At 37.4% G+C, this 16,991-nt stretch overlaps 3 protein-coding genes across 3 annotated transcripts; all 3 read left to right on the forward strand.

Moving 5' to 3' along the window:
• The first annotated feature begins 6,351 nt into the window (after positions 1-6,351).
• On the forward strand, positions 6,352-9,090 carry LOC101300539. Its single transcript, XM_004300330.1, has 4 exons — positions 6,352-6,459; positions 6,734-7,586; positions 7,731-7,889; positions 8,595-9,090. Exons 2-4 carry the CDS (start codon positions 6,741-6,743, stop codon positions 8,850-8,852), a joined length of 1,263 nt encoding a protein of 420 aa, XP_004300378.1. The 5' UTR covers positions 6,352-6,459; positions 6,734-6,740; the 3' UTR covers positions 8,853-9,090.
• Positions 9,091-9,895: 805 nt separating this feature from the next.
• On the forward strand, positions 9,896-12,999 carry LOC101300825. Its single transcript, XM_004300331.1, has 5 exons — positions 9,896-9,964; positions 10,373-11,221; positions 11,359-11,517; positions 11,879-12,136; positions 12,319-12,999. The coding sequence occupies exons 2-4, from the start codon at positions 10,376-10,378 to the stop codon at positions 12,134-12,136; spliced, it is 1,263 nt and encodes a 420-aa protein (XP_004300379.1). The 5' UTR covers positions 9,896-9,964; positions 10,373-10,375; the 3' UTR covers positions 12,319-12,999.
• Positions 13,000-13,695: 696 nt separating this feature from the next.
• Positions 13,696-16,626, forward strand: LOC101301110 (calcium-binding mitochondrial carrier protein SCaMC-1-like). Its single transcript, XM_004300332.1, has 4 exons — positions 13,696-14,270; positions 14,820-15,608; positions 15,741-15,831; positions 15,980-16,626. The coding sequence occupies exons 1-4, from the start codon at positions 13,832-13,834 to the stop codon at positions 16,167-16,169; spliced, it is 1,509 nt and encodes a 502-aa protein (XP_004300380.1). The 5' UTR covers positions 13,696-13,831; the 3' UTR covers positions 16,170-16,626.
• Positions 16,627-16,991: the final 365 nt, after the last annotated feature.

The raw sequence follows: 16,991 nt of genomic DNA on the forward strand, positions 1-16,991 counted from the left end.
TCAATGAGATTTGCTCTGGGTTTAGAATGTGGAAGAGATAAACAAGACAAAGAGAGACAATAGAAAAAAGGATGATGGAAGAGGAAGAGATATGAGGCTTTGCTCTGGGTTTTCTACTCGATGAGTTTTTTGGGTTGTGGAACTGATGAAAAGTTATCGAGAGAGAGAAACGCAATGAAGAGAGAGAGAGAGAGAGAGAGAGAGCAATTGACAAAATTAAAAAAAGAAATGGCAGTCTTGTTCAGCAATGTCAAATTTGACATGGACTCCTCAATGCCACTTAGACGTGTAAATGGCTACTTGGATGGAAGTTGTTCATCGTGCCAAATAAGAGCCGTAGAGCTGAGTTGGCAACAATAACTCATCAGATGGAGTTGCTCTAAAAGGATCACAAATTCGCAATTGTGTTGTGCCATCAAAACCAAATTAAGAAGGCCAAAGCCTTTCCTTCTTCATGTGCTTAATGTGTAGATCTCTATTTTATAAAAAAATAAAAAATAAAAAGTGTAGATCTCTACTTTCCACATATTGAAACTACTACAACATATCACGTTTCTAGAAAACATAAATGATAACAGTAATACTTTAGAGAACCAGGAGAGTGGACATAAATAGAAATCATCTTGCTCATTAAAGTATGCAACACTCATGGTTTAGCCAACAACTCAGTCTAAAAACAAATAAACCACTTCAGTTGGTTGATTCACAGTGTGATCTCCTATAAAATAAGTGTAATAATTGTAATCTTCTGCATTCGACCACGAGGGTTGTAATCAAGTGTGATCTCTTATAAAATAAGATAAAACATCAGTTAATTCTCGGTCTATAAAAACAAGTGAAATCAAATAATTTCTAAGAAAAATATACCTTCCATGCCTCTATGTCCTTGAAGGCAAAAAACATAATTCATGCTACATTCGTCAACAACGGCATCTGACTTGAAAGATGCACAATATATAGATTGCGCAGAAGTAGTGGGATTGCAACTATGATTGATAAACCTAGTTACGTCCCCATGCTTAAGTGCATCAACATTGTATACAATATCCCTCGAGACATCCGTCTCCCTCCCACCAACACCAACTCCTCACCATAACTCCCCATCACATCATCACTCCTGACAACCTAACAAACAAAACTTCCATGTTTAAACACTGAATTAAAAAAGTTCAATTGCAACACATTCTAAAAAAAAAAAACTTTTATGCATAAACACACTGAATTAAAAAAGTTCAAAATTGCAAACCTCTGCTCTCTACTTCATACTATGAATCAGAAGTCATTGTTACAAAGTTCAAAACTATGAACACACCTAAAATTTCCGAAATCATATCAACTGATTTTCTAAATAAGAAACACAATAAACAACACTACAAAACTAATAGACTATAACAACATTTGTAGGTTCATAAAAATAATAGACTATACCAATTTTTCATGATATTAAGAGTATCTACAATTTCAAACAACGAATCAAAGTCATTGTTACAAAATTCAAAACTATAAACACACCTAAAAATTTCCTAAATCATATCAAACTGATTTTTAAAATGAAAAATATAACAAACAACACATACTACAACAAAACTAATAGGAAAAAACAATATCCACAGTTTTATAACACAAAATTGTCAACGACACTACATAAAAGCTAATAGACTATAGTCACTATATCAATTTTTCATGACTAAGAGTATCCATAGTTTTAGACAACGAATCATAATTCATTGTTAGAAAGTTCAAAACTATGAACACATCAAAAAATTTCTTAAATCATATCAACTGATTTTCAAAATGAGAAACAAAATAAACAACACTACAACAAAACTAATTAGAAAAAAATATATATATCCAGAGTTTTATAACACAAAATTGTCAGCAACACTACAGAAAAGCTAATAGACTATACCAATTTGTCATGAATATGAGAATCCACAGTTTCATACATGCCTCAGTTGATTGAGACATGAAATGTCGAAAATATATTCCGACTTCTGCTCAGAGTGCTCCACTCTCCTCAAATCACCCAAGTACTCACCGATGCGGGCTCTTCGAGGAATCTGTTTCGCTAATCTCACGCCAAAGCCCTTGTCTTTACCGGTGTTAAACACTTCAAGCTGAAAACCTCCATGTTGGGAAAAACGCATAATGCAACTGTTATCGCACTTGCAGTTGTGACACTCAAATATCATATGTCGGTAAAAGAATAGTCTTTAAAAGATATCACATTCAAAATATACATCATAGTAACACAAAGGTTAAACACCACAAAATAATAAATACATATACAATTTTTATTATAGACCCAATTTGAGATTGAACCACATACGAAACTGAAACTTGAGGAGGTTTAGCCAAAAACCATAAAGATCAATAGTGGAAATTAACTAATATTGGAAAGAAAGTTGTATATCTAAATTAAGTTAATTAACAAGAGTTAGATGACGAAAACACGGAAGAATCCACCTTCAACCATACATGCTTCCAACTAGTTCAATAGCCCTTATGACTGGCATGACCTTTCCAGCCACCGAACTAGGGATATCAAGATTAAACATAACCTCTGACACGACATTTCCACTATTGCAGAATAGTGCATACCTTAAACGTTTGTTGCAATAACTCCCCTCCGGCATAATTGTCTTTAAAGCTTCAGCCATAGTGACAGGCATACCAACCTCATTTCCTATAGTAGACTTTAGCCAAGTTTTTTTAAATAGCGTAGAGGGGTTTGAAGACTCACCAGGGCAGTGAATACGAAACAACAACTTCTATGTCTCATTTTGCTTACACGATAAAAGAAATTGCTTCAATATTTATATGTAAAAAATAAAAATAAAATTATTAAAACTTACTCCCGGAGCTCAATAATAAGAGGCATCAAAAGGTTCTAATTGAGTGGATAAGAATGATAGCGAAACTTATAATGAGAACCTCATGACATTGATTTTGTTTTCCCAATTTTTTCGTGTATTTTGGTCCTATCCTTTCTTGTAGTTCTTAAAAAATATAGTTCAAGGCCTTAAAAAAATATAGTTCAAGGCCTTATGAATATATACTCATACAAAAAAAAAAAAAAAAAAAAAACCAACTAATATTTCTCACTCACCCGCCATCCACATATGGGAGACGTTCATTGTAGGCCAAACAACTACATTTCTTCCCATAGACAAGCCCACACCGACAATAATCATAGTTTGGGAAAACTATGTCTTTAAATGGACCATTGAATGGGATCTTTGAAGGCTCAAGAAGACCGTCAGCAATATCCTCACACAATAATGTCCCCCTGAAATATTGAACAAAATTTTCAAAACCTATATCAAAACTAGCCACTAAACTTTACAGCTAAAGACAAAGAAAAAAAAGAAGAACAATTTAGCCGAAAGATATCCGGTTTTCTCCTTGTTCTCCTTTCGGTCATTACTCTCCGTTTGGTTGTTGGTTCGCTAGAAACGAGGCTGGGCTGGCCCCTGGCCAAGGTGAGGGAACACAAACGTCTTGACTCAACACCGATTGTTGAAGTACTTGTATCGAGGCCTGTTACATAAAACTATCCATATATTAACTAGATGTATAACCGTTGACACACAAAATTGAAGTGACTCATTCACCCTACAAATCCATAATGAAATATTAATCTTGAAAATACCATATCAGAATCATATAAGGCCAATTACCACATACTGGATCACCTATTATTGCCAACATAACCATAAAAGAAGCATGACCAAAGTGAGAGCACAAACTTTTTGGTTCAAAACTTGATTTGAACAGGACAAATAGTCGTGTGAAGAACCTCGATTGGTCTATAGGCCTTAATAACATTTTGATTTGTCCATTTTCTAAATGTTTTGTGTTTTGCCCTCTAACTATGCTTTCACTTGTCCATAAGAAGCGGATTCCACACACCAAGATACGTACACTTACACCATTAATGTGCAAGTCACCCGATTGGAGATGCGAAGATAGAATGAAGACTATAAAACCCTTAATTTCTTCATCTGACCTTTTCATTTTTGATTCGACCTCGGATCTTCACCTCTTATGTTTGAAACACTTGGACTAGTTTTTGAGTTTCATTTTTATTAACAACGTTCGTATATATACATAACAGTGTCACGTGGATGGCTGGATCAAATAAAAAGCTAAAAGTGCATATTAGGTGTTCGGTTCACTTGCACTCGTAACTTCTCGGCCCTTGGACTATAGACTAAAATGTCCATATTGTCCACCTCCAGAGAAGGACTACTTCCTTCACCCATCATCGTTGTTGTGATTGCTCTAAAGAAGATACAGTTCCAATGTTGTCGCACCTTGCTCCTCTTATCACCTGAAAAACTCTAGAGCACAATCTCCGACTGGCCGTTCTAATGTACGTATACCCTAAAATGAGATGACAAATTGAAGCCACAAAGAACGACTTACCATCAAATCTGGTCTTATTCCTCGCATGTCATACAAACCATAAGATCGATGTAAAACAGATCAACCAAAACTCTTTTGTGAAATAAATCCACAATTGTATGGGGAGTAACCCCCGGATCAAAAAGAGATAAGAAATAAGACTATATAGTAGCTGTAAAGGGACAATGCAAGAAAATATGTTGCAAGGTTGACTCAGTACATGCACCACAAAGCTCATATCTTGAAACCCAAGCCACTCCTCGACGTTGTAGAAGTTCATCACAAATTATTCTGTCTTTCAAAACCTTCCAAGCATGTAGAGACATTCTAGGCAAAATAAATTTAGACCATAAAAACTTACCCCAAGACATGGAGGGAGATGGATGCAGTAGAAATTAATAAGCATACTTTGCTGTCAAATCTCCTGTAAGCAAGGGCATCTAAATAAGAGTGTTCTCGACTTGTTCAATTAAAAGTTTAAAACTAAACATGGTAGAAATTAGAAAGTGCTAGGCAAATCATTCATTACGACACAAAAGCTCTGTATTATCTTGCTTAGTTAATTTAATTTGATGCAATGCGTCATGGTTGAGGCCAGAGACTTTTTTTTTTTCTTTTTTTTCAGACCAAATGAGGCCAAAGACTTGGCCTTATTAAATTTTACTCTTCTTTGATCTGTTATGATTATTTTTGTCCGAGTCTTTGCCTATGTTACAATATCAAGGTGAAAGTGGATTGGTGGGTACTCTTCTTTAATCTTGATTTTTTGCCTCCATGCTTACACGACACGCCATCGATATCTCTAAACGTCATCACTTTCTTCCTCTGTCACTCTCAGTAGTTCGTTTCTATCTCCAAGCTCCAGCATTTTTTTTTTTTAACTGATGCTCCAGCATTTTCTTAAAAGGTTGAACGGCTGCATAATCTTCCAGTGTTATATATATATTGTTTGATTAACCGGAGCGGATTTTACACCAATGTACACTTACACAATTAATGTATGATTTGTGCAACGGCTGTAAAATCTTCCAGTGTTATAAATAGTGGCGGAGCCAGAATTTACAACCTGAGGGGGTCTGGATATAACATACAAAATTATATGTTAAAATTTAATAAGAACTCACCTAATTAAAAATGTTGTGTTTTTTTCCTTGTTGAAGATGTTCTTATTCATTGAGAGCATACCTTTATTTTATGCATCTTCTAATCTTATACAAAACAATGAAAATGTACAGATGAGAAAATAGTAGTTTATTAATTTGTTACTTCACTTTTTATCTTTAGTAAATTCATTAATTTACTATTTGCTAAATAAAAGTGATCAATTGTTTTATCTATTTTGATTGCTAAGATATAAAGATATAAAGACTCGTCAATTTAATAATTTTCTTTCTTAATATGAGTTTATCTTTCTTGATTTGTCCAAAACTAATTAGTTTGTGAAATTTTAAGAGGGGTTTAGTGATAGATTAATGAGAGTTTTAAGCCTACATTTAATACTAGCTAGCTAAATTAAGACAAAAACTTAAATGTTCTAAAATCTTACCGCCGGTCGGGGGGGGGGGGGGCGGGTTATAAATATACCGTTTGATTAACCGGAGCGGATTTTACGCAGCAATGTACACTTACACAATTAATGTATGATTTGTGCACTTACATAATTAATGTATGATTTCTCAAATCATCGTATGAAAAGATCGAATCAAGATTAGTGACCCTAAATTTTTTTATTTTATTTTCATTTTCTATCTGGATTAAATTAAGTGTCCATAATAATAGTACATCTTATTTGACCTCAGGTCCTATCATCTCATGTATTAGAAACATTTACATATTATTTATTTAGATTTTAATTTTATTAACGGTATTAGAACATATGTATAATAATAATAATAACCGGATCAAACTATTTCATATCAGCTGCTCTGCTTCACTTGCACAATTGGTGCGCGTAGAATAATTTTGGTTGATCAACACCCAGAAGATTAAAACTTTGACCCTCTCCAGCTATCATCGAATCCCTCCTGCTCTGCCGGCTGCTCAGCCACTTGGGTATGCTACTATCATAGTACTATGCTCTGGCTTTTCAGCCTCCTTTAAATTTTGTTCATGGTTTTGGTTTTACTATGATTATGAGCTTGAGTTCGTTATTTCATTGGATTAATGTTTATTGATTCTTATACAACCCTTCTGCAAAACCTGAGCAACGATCCCATAACTGTTTTGTAGTTTCCTGAGTTCTGAGAAGATATCAACTTTGCTTATGATTTGAAGTGTAAAAAACTTGGGACTTTGTTTGAAGAGAGCTTTATCTTGATATTGGCAGAAACAAAATGGTACCTTCTTGTCAGAGTTTGGTGCTTTTGTTAGCTGTGCTAGTACTGGGATTAAGCTTACCATGTTCAGATGCTATTCGGATCAATAAGGTTAAGACCACGACTAGCGTTTATCTCTCCCCTAAGTTTGTGTTGGAACCAGGGTCAGTTGCAGACAAGTATTTTTATAACATTCAATTCCCAAGAGGTCATATTGCTATGAAGTATTTCAATGCTGAAGTGGTTGATGAAGAAGGGAATCCTGTTCCTCTTCATGAGACTTATCTGCATCATTGGGTTATTGAAAGATATTACGCCGAGACTAGTTATGTGGAACCGGTGCTGAGTGGTTTTGAGGATATTAAAGATCCAGAGTTTAAGATTGTGAGGAATAGTGGATTGTGCCAGAATGATGCTCTTGGACAGTACTATGGACTCGGGTCAGAAACACGGAAAACAGACACACATGTACCGGATCCTTTTGGAATAGAGATTGGCAACCCTGCAGATATTCCTGCTGGATATGAGGAGAGATGGATGCTCAATGTTCATGCTATTGATACTCGGGGTGCAGTGGATAAGTTGGGATGCACTGAATGCAGGTGTGATCTGTATAATGTGACAAAAGACGGAAAAGGCCAGCCTTTGAGGCCAGGGTACACAGGGGGTTTGTACTGCTGTTATGATGGTACACACTGCAGCGTAAAACAAGGCAATAATGGTGTCAAGAGAAGCCTCTACTTGAGATACACTGTGAAGTGGGTTGATTGGTCTGATTCTATTGTGCCTGTCAAGATTTATATCTTTGATGTCACTGATAGACCAGATCATTCAGCAGGACCCTCTCCTAAACATGATTGCCGGGTAAGTGAACTTAACTCATTGCATAACAAGTTGCAACATTGGTCTCAGTAGTGTTGATAGGTTATCACTATGCTGCCTGCTCTATTTTTCTTTTAATGAGTTATTTTCCTTTTATGCTAAGGTGTCTGGCTTTTTATTTTACAGGTCGAATATAATGTTGAGCCTTGCAGTACTGTTGATGCTGTAAATGATCGGTGCTTTCACAATCAACAGGCAGTAATCACTTTGCCAACTGGTGGTTATATCATCTATGGTGTAGCGCATCAGCACACCGGGGGGCTCGGCGCAACTCTATATAGAGAGGTGCTTTTTTTACTTCTAGGCTGTATACTAGTTTCTTACTGCCATATGCTAGAACTCAAGTACAATAATCTCATTCAATTCATGTGCTTATCATGTATATATCTGAATTGGCAACACCTGCAAGCGCATGGTAAATCACCTTTCTTAGTTTCTATAGAGTTTTTCTAAAACAACATGTAACAGTTTGCCAACATTTCTATGTAGTTTAGTAACTGAAAAACTTTAAAAGACTTTGATAACAGGATCATTCTGGAAGCCTATTTGTTTGATAACCAGGCAAATACTGCTTAGAATACCTGATTACAAATACTGCTGAGTATACCTGAACATTGATTGTTGTAATACCTGAACATTGAGTATACCTGAACATTTATAAGGAAGTCTAGTTATCCGTAAGTTATTATTGGCTTGGAGCTTGTTGGATATTTAGCACTAAACGTCTAATCTAAAAAGCTGGTGTATGCTTCTATCAGCTAGAAAAAGTTCAATCCTGTTTGTTGCAAATCTGTGCTATTCATCTCGTATCTTTTAGCACTGCGTGACTGCATGTTGATCACACCCTATAGTAATAGTAGTTAAGACTGTACATGGCATCTCAGTATGAATTGGACTGTTTTTTGTATCTGCTATTTGGCCTTTACATGAAAGGTTGCTCTTTATATTTGTATTGTGTGTAACTGATCTGCTTGTTTGTGATGATGTTAGGACGGTCGGGTTCTATGTTCATCAATACCAATTTATGGACAAAGCGAGGACGTTGGAGATGAGGCTGGTTACATTGTAGGAATGTCAACTTGCTATCCACATCCGGGCTCCATCAAAATAAATGATGGGGAGACTCTGGTTGTGGGATCTAATTACAGCAGCTCACAGCGGCACACAGGAGTCATGGGCCTCTTCTACATTTTGGTTGCGGAGCACCTTCTAAAGTCCTCCTTGCTTAGCTTGGACTCTTCACTTTGAGTAAGATGTTGCTAAACATTAAGGCACTGAATCCAAGTCTACAGGATCAGTTTTTGTACATAACTATCATCTTGTATAGACAAACTTTGGCTATTGTCTTTATAAAGAACACTGTAGTCTACTACTGTACAAATCTGTGAGGTTGTTTATCAAATATTTGGTATTTTAGTTGTAATACATTGGGAAACAATTTTCCTCTATCGAGATACGATATGCTTAATTAACTAGAATTAACACGAATAATCTGGTGTTCTATGTTAATTTACTTTGCAAGCAAAAACGAAAATACTTGAGGAGCAGCATTTGAGTTGGTCCAGGAGCATCTTATTGCCTCCAAATTGAGCTTGGTTTGTTGCATTCAAGGTTTCACAGTGTTCAGTCGTGAGACTTGCTGCCTAAGTATCAGAATGGAAGAAATTGACCATTTCAAGAACCTGAAATAAATAAAAAAGATATGATGGTTCAGACAAATAGAGACTCAATTATTCATGATAGGATCTTTGATATGTGTCTCTCAATAATATAAATTTTGTCTTTGAAGAATGAGTTTTGGGAAGTATTCATTTGCTAGAGTCCAAGTTAATGTCTGAACACAGACGGCCTTGGAGGCGCATGGCCAGACAAAGAAAGCCATACTCATCTCTAAGAAACAGACCAAACACACCGTCGTTTTCAGAATCCAATTTAAAAGTTAAACATGGTGGAAATCCGAAACTACTTGGCAAATGTTAAATTAGGAAACAAAGTCAGTATTGTCTGGCTTAGTTAATTTTGATGCAATGCGTCATGGCTGAGGCCACATATTTAACCCTAGTCAATTAACTTTTCTGTCATGTTACCTTGTGAAAGTGGTGGGTATTAATATTTGCCTCCATGGCTTCTTACACGACAGCCATATAAATCTACAAATCGTCATCACTTTCGTAAGCTGTCACTCTCAGTAGTTCGTTTCCATTTTTGCTCCTGCAATTTCTAAAAAGATTAAACGGCTGCAGAATCTTCTATTGTTATTTATACCTTTCGATAAGTCAGAAGATCAGAACTTTGACCCTTTCTAGCTATCATCGAACCCAATCCTCTCTTGCTCTGGCTGCTGCTGCTGAGGCACTTGGGTATGTTCTGTTCATGGTTTTGGTTTGTTGGTCTGGTTTTACTATGATTTTGAGTATGATGTTATTTTACCAGATTGTTTATTGATTCTTATAACCTTTTGCGAAATCTGAGTAGCAATCCTGTAACTGTTCTGTAGTTTGTTGATTTCTAACAACCCGTTTGCAATATCTGAATAGCAATCCTGTAACTGATTATAGTTTACTGATTCCTGTATGGCCTATTTGGAACATCTGAATAGCAACCCTTAACTGTTATGATTGAGGAATACAAACTTTTCATGGCCCCCATGTCAGTAATTCTAGTTAGAAAGTATGAAAGAGACCAACTTTGTTTATGATTTCATTGATTTGGGGTGTAAAACTTGGGATTTTGTTTAACTTGAGCTTTATCTTGATATTGGCAGAAAGAAAATGGGACCTTCTTGTCAAAGTTTGGTGCTTTTGTTAGCTGTGCTAGTACTGGGATTAAGCTTACCATGTTCAGATGCTATTCGGATCAATAAGGTTAAGACCAGGACTAACGTTTATCTCTCCCCTAAGCTTGTGTTGGAACCAGGGTCAGTTGCAGACAAGTATTTCTACAACATTAACTTCCCAAAAGGTCATATTGCTATAAAGTATTTCAATGCTGAGGTGATCGATGAAGAAGGGAATCCTATTCCTCTTCACGAGACTTATCTGCATCATTGGGTTCTTGCAAGATATTATGCTCGGACAAGTTATCTGGAACCAGAGCAGATTGGTTTCGATCATATTGAAAATTCAGATTTTCAGTTAGTGAGAAACAGTGGTTTGTGCCAGAATAATGTTCTTGGACAGTACTATGGACTCGGGTCAGAAACACGAAAGACAGACACACATGTACCTGATCCTTTTGGAATAGAGATTGGCAACCCTGCAGAGATTCCGGCTGGGTATGAGGAGAGATGGATGCTCAATGTTCATGCTATTGATACTCGGGGAGCAGTGGATAGGTTGGGATGCACTGAATGCAGGTGTGATCTGTATAATGTGACAAAAGATGGACGAGGCCAGCCGTTGAGGCCAGGGTACACAGGGGGTTTGCACTGCTGTTATGATGGTACACAGTGCAGTGTAAAACAAGGCTATAATGGTGTCAAGAGAAGCCTCTACTTGAGATACACTGTGAAGTGGGTTGATTGGTCTGATTCTATCGTGCCTGTCAAGATTTATATCTTTGATGCCACCGATAGAACGGATCAATCAGCAGGATCCTCTCTTAAACATGATTGCCGGGTAAGTGAACTTGACTCATTGCATAACATGTTGCAATATTGGTCTCTGTAGTGTTGATCGTTTATCCTGCCTGCTCTATTTTTCTTTAATGAATTTAATTCCTTTTATGCTAAACTGTCTGGCTTTTGATTGTACAGGTCGAATATAATGTTGAGCCTTGCAGTACTGTCGATGCGGTAAATGATCAGTGTTTTCACAATCAACAGGCAGTGATTACTATGCCAACTGGTGGTTATATTGTCTATGGTGTAGCCCATCAGCACACTGGGGGGCTTGGCGCAACTCTATATAGAGAGGTGCTTTTCTGATACTCATAGCGATCTTTGTTTGAATTGTTTCTGCTTGGCTGTGTAGTAGTTTCTCACTGCCATATACTGGAACTCAGTACAATAATCTCATTCAATTCTTTCACTTATTTGTATTTTATCTGAAATTGATAACTCTTGCAAGTCTGTGCTATTCATCCGGTATCTAGGATTAAGCTTTAAGCTTTACACACTGCATCTTGATCACATCCTTTAGTAATTGTAGTTAAGACTTTACATGGCATCTCAGTATGAATTGGACTGTTTCTTGTCTTCATGACCTCTACATGAAAGAATTTTATTTTTGAAATGTATCGTCTGTAATCAATATGCTTGCTTGTGATGATGTTAGGATGGACGGGGTATATGTTCATCAATACCAATTTATGGACAAAGCGAGGAAGCTGGAGACGAGGCTGGTTACATTGTAGGAATGTCAACTTGCTATCCACGTCCGGGATCTGTCAAAATAAACGATGGGGAGACTCTGGTTGTGGGATCTAATTACAGCAGCTCACAGCCACACACAGGAGTCATGGGCCTCTTTTACATCTTGGTTGCAGAGAACCTGCCAAAGTCCTCCTTGCTTAGCTTGGACTTTTCACTTTGAGTATGACATTGTTAAACACCAAGGCTACTGAATCAAAGTCTAGAGGATTAGTTTGACTTTGACATCAAATTTCAGACTCTAATCTTTCTTAACAAATCTAAAAGTCCGCATTAAAACTTGTATAGTAGATCATGTCTCACATCAAATTCGTTAAGCTTATGTGATGCTTTTTGTTCTTGCAGATCTGGGGTTGTCAGTGAAAGCTGCTAGTTTCTTTATCAACAGCATTGATAAAGAGATTGGAATGGCTCAAGATTGATGTTGGTCTGAACTTTTACGTACTAGTTTTGTGATTAGAGCATCTTGAATCTAGTTTTTCACTTTGCACTGTGGCATGTAGATGTTCTGTAACCAATGTACCTCCCCTGTAGCAATAATTTCAGAGTACGGTGTTTGCGTCGAATGAGTTTAAACCCCATTAAATTCTGTGAATTTCTTCCCAGAATGTGATTGGAGTACATATATTCAGTCTCTTAGTTTGTAAATTGACTAAATTCTAAGTAAACCTCAACTTCCACAACTCGATAAGATCTCCAGCATTCATCCAACAATGAACCTTTCCACAGCCCTTTCGCGACCTTCATGTTCTCAGATACTTGTCTACCATATTCGTTGCTTGTGTAAGACATAAACTAAATTGTTCTATGACTTGTGTCTAACAAAATAGATGATGGAAAATATGATAGTATATATCATGACGCCTGGATATTGAGATCAACTACGAGCAGTAGTTGTGTGACTTGGGTCTGAAACTTCACAGAGCAGCACCCATATGAAGGTATTTGAGGGTCTAGAGGGTGGTGGCATGAGGCTTGCTGCATGTCACTTGTTGAGAGACGACATATTATAATTTTGCATGAAACTATCGGAGATGATTGTAAACGGTAAGTCCTAGATAGTATATTCAAGAAGGTACTTTAGCCCAGACCACTTTCTCAATTTACTGAACTCTTATAATTACATGATTACATGAAACCATCTTTGAGATTTTAACTATGAAACAAACTCCAACTTAAAAGTAAGCAAAAGCTGATTCAAGGTGTAGACATCACAGTTATCACTATACACTATCGAATCACTTTCGAGTTTCGACCATATAATTTTTGTATGAGAAGTCAGTAAATAAGAAAAATGTTATCTAATGATATTTATTAAATTACACAATCTCAATTAAACTATTGAAAATTGTAAAAAAATTTGTTAAACCTTCACGGATGGAGATATAAATTAACCACATTTCAACAAACACCCTAAATCTTGATTCTGGTGGGTGCAGACTGCAAACTGCTAACAAAAAAGGAAACCCAAATTAGAAGGAAAATGAATAATTTGGCCAAATAACCCATGAACAAGAAGAAGAAGAACAGAAAAGAAAATAAAAACAAAACCTTCGGAAACACCCAAAAAAAACGTGGAGGCACTAAACGCGTTTGGTTTTCCAAAAGAGAAAAAAAGAATATCCACCTCCACAGAGCCACACCGATCCTTGTTCCCCTCTCCCTCTCTCCCCATATCTCCACCCATCATCATCAAAAATTGAACCTAACCCATTTCAATTCACCCCATCTCTCCTCAAAGCTCCAATCTTTCTTCTTATAACTCCCATTTAATGTTGGGTCCGATATTGATCCGCAAAACCCAGAACCGTAATTCCCCAATTTGATCCCCATTTTGCTTCGGATTGGGGGTTCTTTTATGTCAGGGGCAAAGCCGGCCGCAGACCATGTCGGCTTTCCCACGACGGCGGCCAAGCCCGTCGCCGACTCGGTCAAGAAAGCACCCGGGCCCATCACCATGGATCACGTCCTTCTAGCTCTCCGAGAGACCAAGGAGGAGAGGGAGCTTCGGATTCGGAGCCTCTTCAACTTCTTCGACGCTGCCAATCTGGGCTACTTGGACTATGCTCAGATCGAGGCGGGGCTCTCGGCGCTTCAGATTCCCGGGGAGTATAAGTATGCTAAGGATTTGCTCAAGGTTTGTGATGCTGATAGGGATGGGAGGGTGAATTACTCCGAGTTTCGACAGTATATGGATGACAAGGAGCTCGAGCTGTACCGCATTTTCCAGGCTATTGATGTTGAGCACAATGGCTGCATTCTACCCGAGGAGCTGTGGGAGGCACTCGTCAAGGCCGGTATGCCGAGCCTCCATGAGTGTGTTGCTTTGTTTGTTTCTGTGTTACTTTGTGGCTTGTGCATTATTGTGGTCTAATAGTTTCTAATTTCGGCAATGAGGATGGAGTAGTGTTGGTTTTAGTAGAATGTTGGTTTGGTTAAAAGCGTGGGGGTTATGGGGTGCATATGATATTTGATTGTATTGGATAGACATGGCTCATTTTTGGATTATTGAAGTCAAATGCTAGTAGAGTAGTAGCTGATCAATTAGGGTGGTGTTAGTAATATCTTTCACTTTCTCTTAAACTTCAATTCTTGTAAGGTACATTGGTACTGTTCCCAAGTCTTACACCAACCATCACACTAACTTCTTGTGGGGAGTATTTTCGGCTTGATGGTATAGACTGCACTTGATCAGAACATAGGGCTATCATTGTAGTATGGCTTTGAGAATTGGTTTAGGAGGAAAAGAGAGCTAGAAAGTTGGAGTATTTCCTTTTTTGTAGTCTTCAAGTAGGCAGATATATTATTTGTCCATTTGATAAGCCCTGGCAGTTTGTATTTTGTAGGGATTGAAATGGATGATGAGGAACTTGCTCATTTTGTGGAGCATGTTGACAAGGATAACAATGGAATTATAACTTTTGAGGAATGGAGAGATTTTCTGCTGCTATATCCGCATGAAGCAACTATTGAGAACATTTATCATCACTGGGAAAGGGTCTGCCTCGTGGACATTGGAGAACAGGCTGTTATTCCAGAAGGCATCAGTAAGCATGTTCATAGGAGCAGATACTTTATTGCAGGGGCTATAGCAGGAGCTGCTTCTCGTACTGCTACTGCTCCTCTTGATCGGTTGAAGGTGGTTTTGCAAGTTCAGACATCACGTGCATCTGTTGTGCCGGCTATAAGGAAGATATTCAAGGAAGATGGTTTTTTGGGGTTTTTCAGAGGTAATGGAATAAATGTTGTGAAGGTGGCACCTGAAAGTGCCATCAAGTTCTATACTTATGAATTGTTAAAAAATGTCATTGGAGAAAATATGGGAGAGAACAAGGATGATATTGGTACTGCGGGTAGACTTTTGGCTGGTGGTATGGCAGGTGCAGTGGCACAAACTGCTATATATCCACTGGATCTTGTGAAGACTCGATTACAGACTTGTGCTTCAGAAGCTGGAAAGGGTCCTAGATTGGGGATACTGACCAAGGAAATTTTGACTCATGAGGGACCTCGAGCCTTCTATAAAGGACTATTACCATCTCTTCTTGGGATTGTCCCCTATGCTGGCATTGACCTAGCTGCCTATGAGACCTTAAAAGATATGTCAAAGACATATTTTCTTCATGATAAAAGTGGTAGGACTCTCTCTGTTTCTTTTTCTTTTCTTTTTTTTGGAAACTGTTTGGTATATTTCCTCTTGTTTAGTTGTTTTCCTGTTTGAATTTCATGTAGTGTATTGCCTTCTAAGTTTTCCACTTTTTGCGCAGATCCTGGCCCTCTCATCCAATTGGGCTGTGGGACAGTCTCAGGAGCTCTTGGAGCAACATGTGTTTATCCCTTGCAGGTTATTCGCACCAGGTACAACTTATGACTGAAGTCTTCTGTTAATTTCTTAGATTTTCAATTAGGAGTTCGCATTCGAACAATTCCATTTTCTTTTAGTTCACTTGGGATTTACTACAACTTTTAATTTGTTCTTGTGCTTAATATATTCTTTACTTTCCAGAATGCAAGCTCAACGTTCTAACACAGCAGAAGCTTATAGAGGAATGTCTGATGTATTCTGGAGAACTCTTCAGCGGGAGGGATATAGAGGTTTCTACAAGGGGTTGTTTCCGAATCTTCTCAAAGTTGTGCCAGCTGCAAGCATTACATATATGGTATATGAAGCCATGAAGAAGAAACTAGATCTATAGTGGATGCGGTAGTCGAACCTGATGGTAACTACACAGATCTTGTAGTTAGAAATTGCATTCCTGTTGATGATGATGATAATAAGAATGGGATAACTGATTATGGGACTACACCGATCTTGTAGTCAGACTTGCTGGTAAACTACTCAGGTACTGTAGTTAGAAATTGCATTCTTGTTGATGATGATGATAAGGAAAATGAGTTACTAATTAAGTAGATGATATGGTTGTCATATGACAGATATCCCCTTCAGGATATGGGGCACAGATTTTCAATTTTGTAGTTGGAAAGTTTTTTCCTCGGATTTTATATCACTCCATGTTGAGAAACAAAATTACACCACATTACATAGTTTGTGGCGAAGGTATCAACTCGGTACTTTCTCTTGGTGCTTGTTGGTAGACAGTAAAATGTTCTGGCAGTTTTTTTTTGGGGGGAAAGATTTGCTTTTCTGTGTTATTTCTGGAAACAGTTGCTCCTTGCTTTCTGCCAATAAATCCATATCAGATGAGACCACATAATAAATCCATGCAGGGGAGTTATGACTATCACTAAGCAATGGCGAAAGATCACCAACTGTGTTCAAGTGGGGTGTACAATTCTAGCATATGTTTTGCTCCGACTCTAATATCGCATGCCTTGAACACTGAAGTTATTGTAGTTGTTAGTGCTTCATTTAACTTGAAATATGATAGCTACCAAACAAATCACTAATATATTCCGAATGTGTCACAAATTAATGTGATTCAGTCGTATTTAAATGTAAATTATTGTGTTTTAGTCGTGTTCCAAATGGTATCTTTAGTAAGAATGTGAGATAGTGG

This window comes from Fragaria vesca, linkage group LG5 (assembly GCF_000184155.1).
Source record: "Fragaria vesca subsp. vesca linkage group LG5, FraVesHawaii_1.0, whole genome shotgun sequence".
In the NCBI taxonomy this organism is placed as follows: Eukaryota; Viridiplantae; Streptophyta; class Magnoliopsida; order Rosales; family Rosaceae; genus Fragaria; species Fragaria vesca.

Coding starts and splice junctions, on each gene's coding strand:
- LOC101300539 (XM_004300330.1), top strand. CDS start 6,741: ATGGTACCTTCTTGTCAGAGTTTGGTGCTTTTGTTAGCTGTGCTAGTA. Junction 7,587..7,730: donor CTCCTAAACATGATTGCCGG/GTAAGTGAACTT, acceptor TTTATTTTACAG/GTCGAATATAATGTTGAGCC. Junction 7,890..8,594: donor GCGCAACTCTATATAGAGAG/GTGCTTTTTTTA, acceptor TGATGATGTTAG/GACGGTCGGGTTCTATGTTC.
- LOC101300825 (XM_004300331.1), top strand. CDS start 10,376: ATGGGACCTTCTTGTCAAAGTTTGGTGCTTTTGTTAGCTGTGCTAGTA. Junction 11,222..11,358: donor CTCTTAAACATGATTGCCGG/GTAAGTGAACTT, acceptor TTGATTGTACAG/GTCGAATATAATGTTGAGCC. Junction 11,518..11,878: donor GCGCAACTCTATATAGAGAG/GTGCTTTTCTGA, acceptor TGATGATGTTAG/GATGGACGGGGTATATGTTC.
- LOC101301110 (XM_004300332.1), top strand. CDS start 13,832: ATGTCAGGGGCAAAGCCGGCCGCAGACCATGTCGGCTTTCCCACGACG. Junction 15,609..15,740: donor TTTTCTTCATGATAAAAGTG/GTAGGACTCTCT, acceptor CTTTTTGCGCAG/ATCCTGGCCCTCTCATCCAA. Junction 15,832..15,979: donor TTGCAGGTTATTCGCACCAG/GTACAACTTATG, acceptor TTTACTTTCCAG/AATGCAAGCTCAACGTTCTA.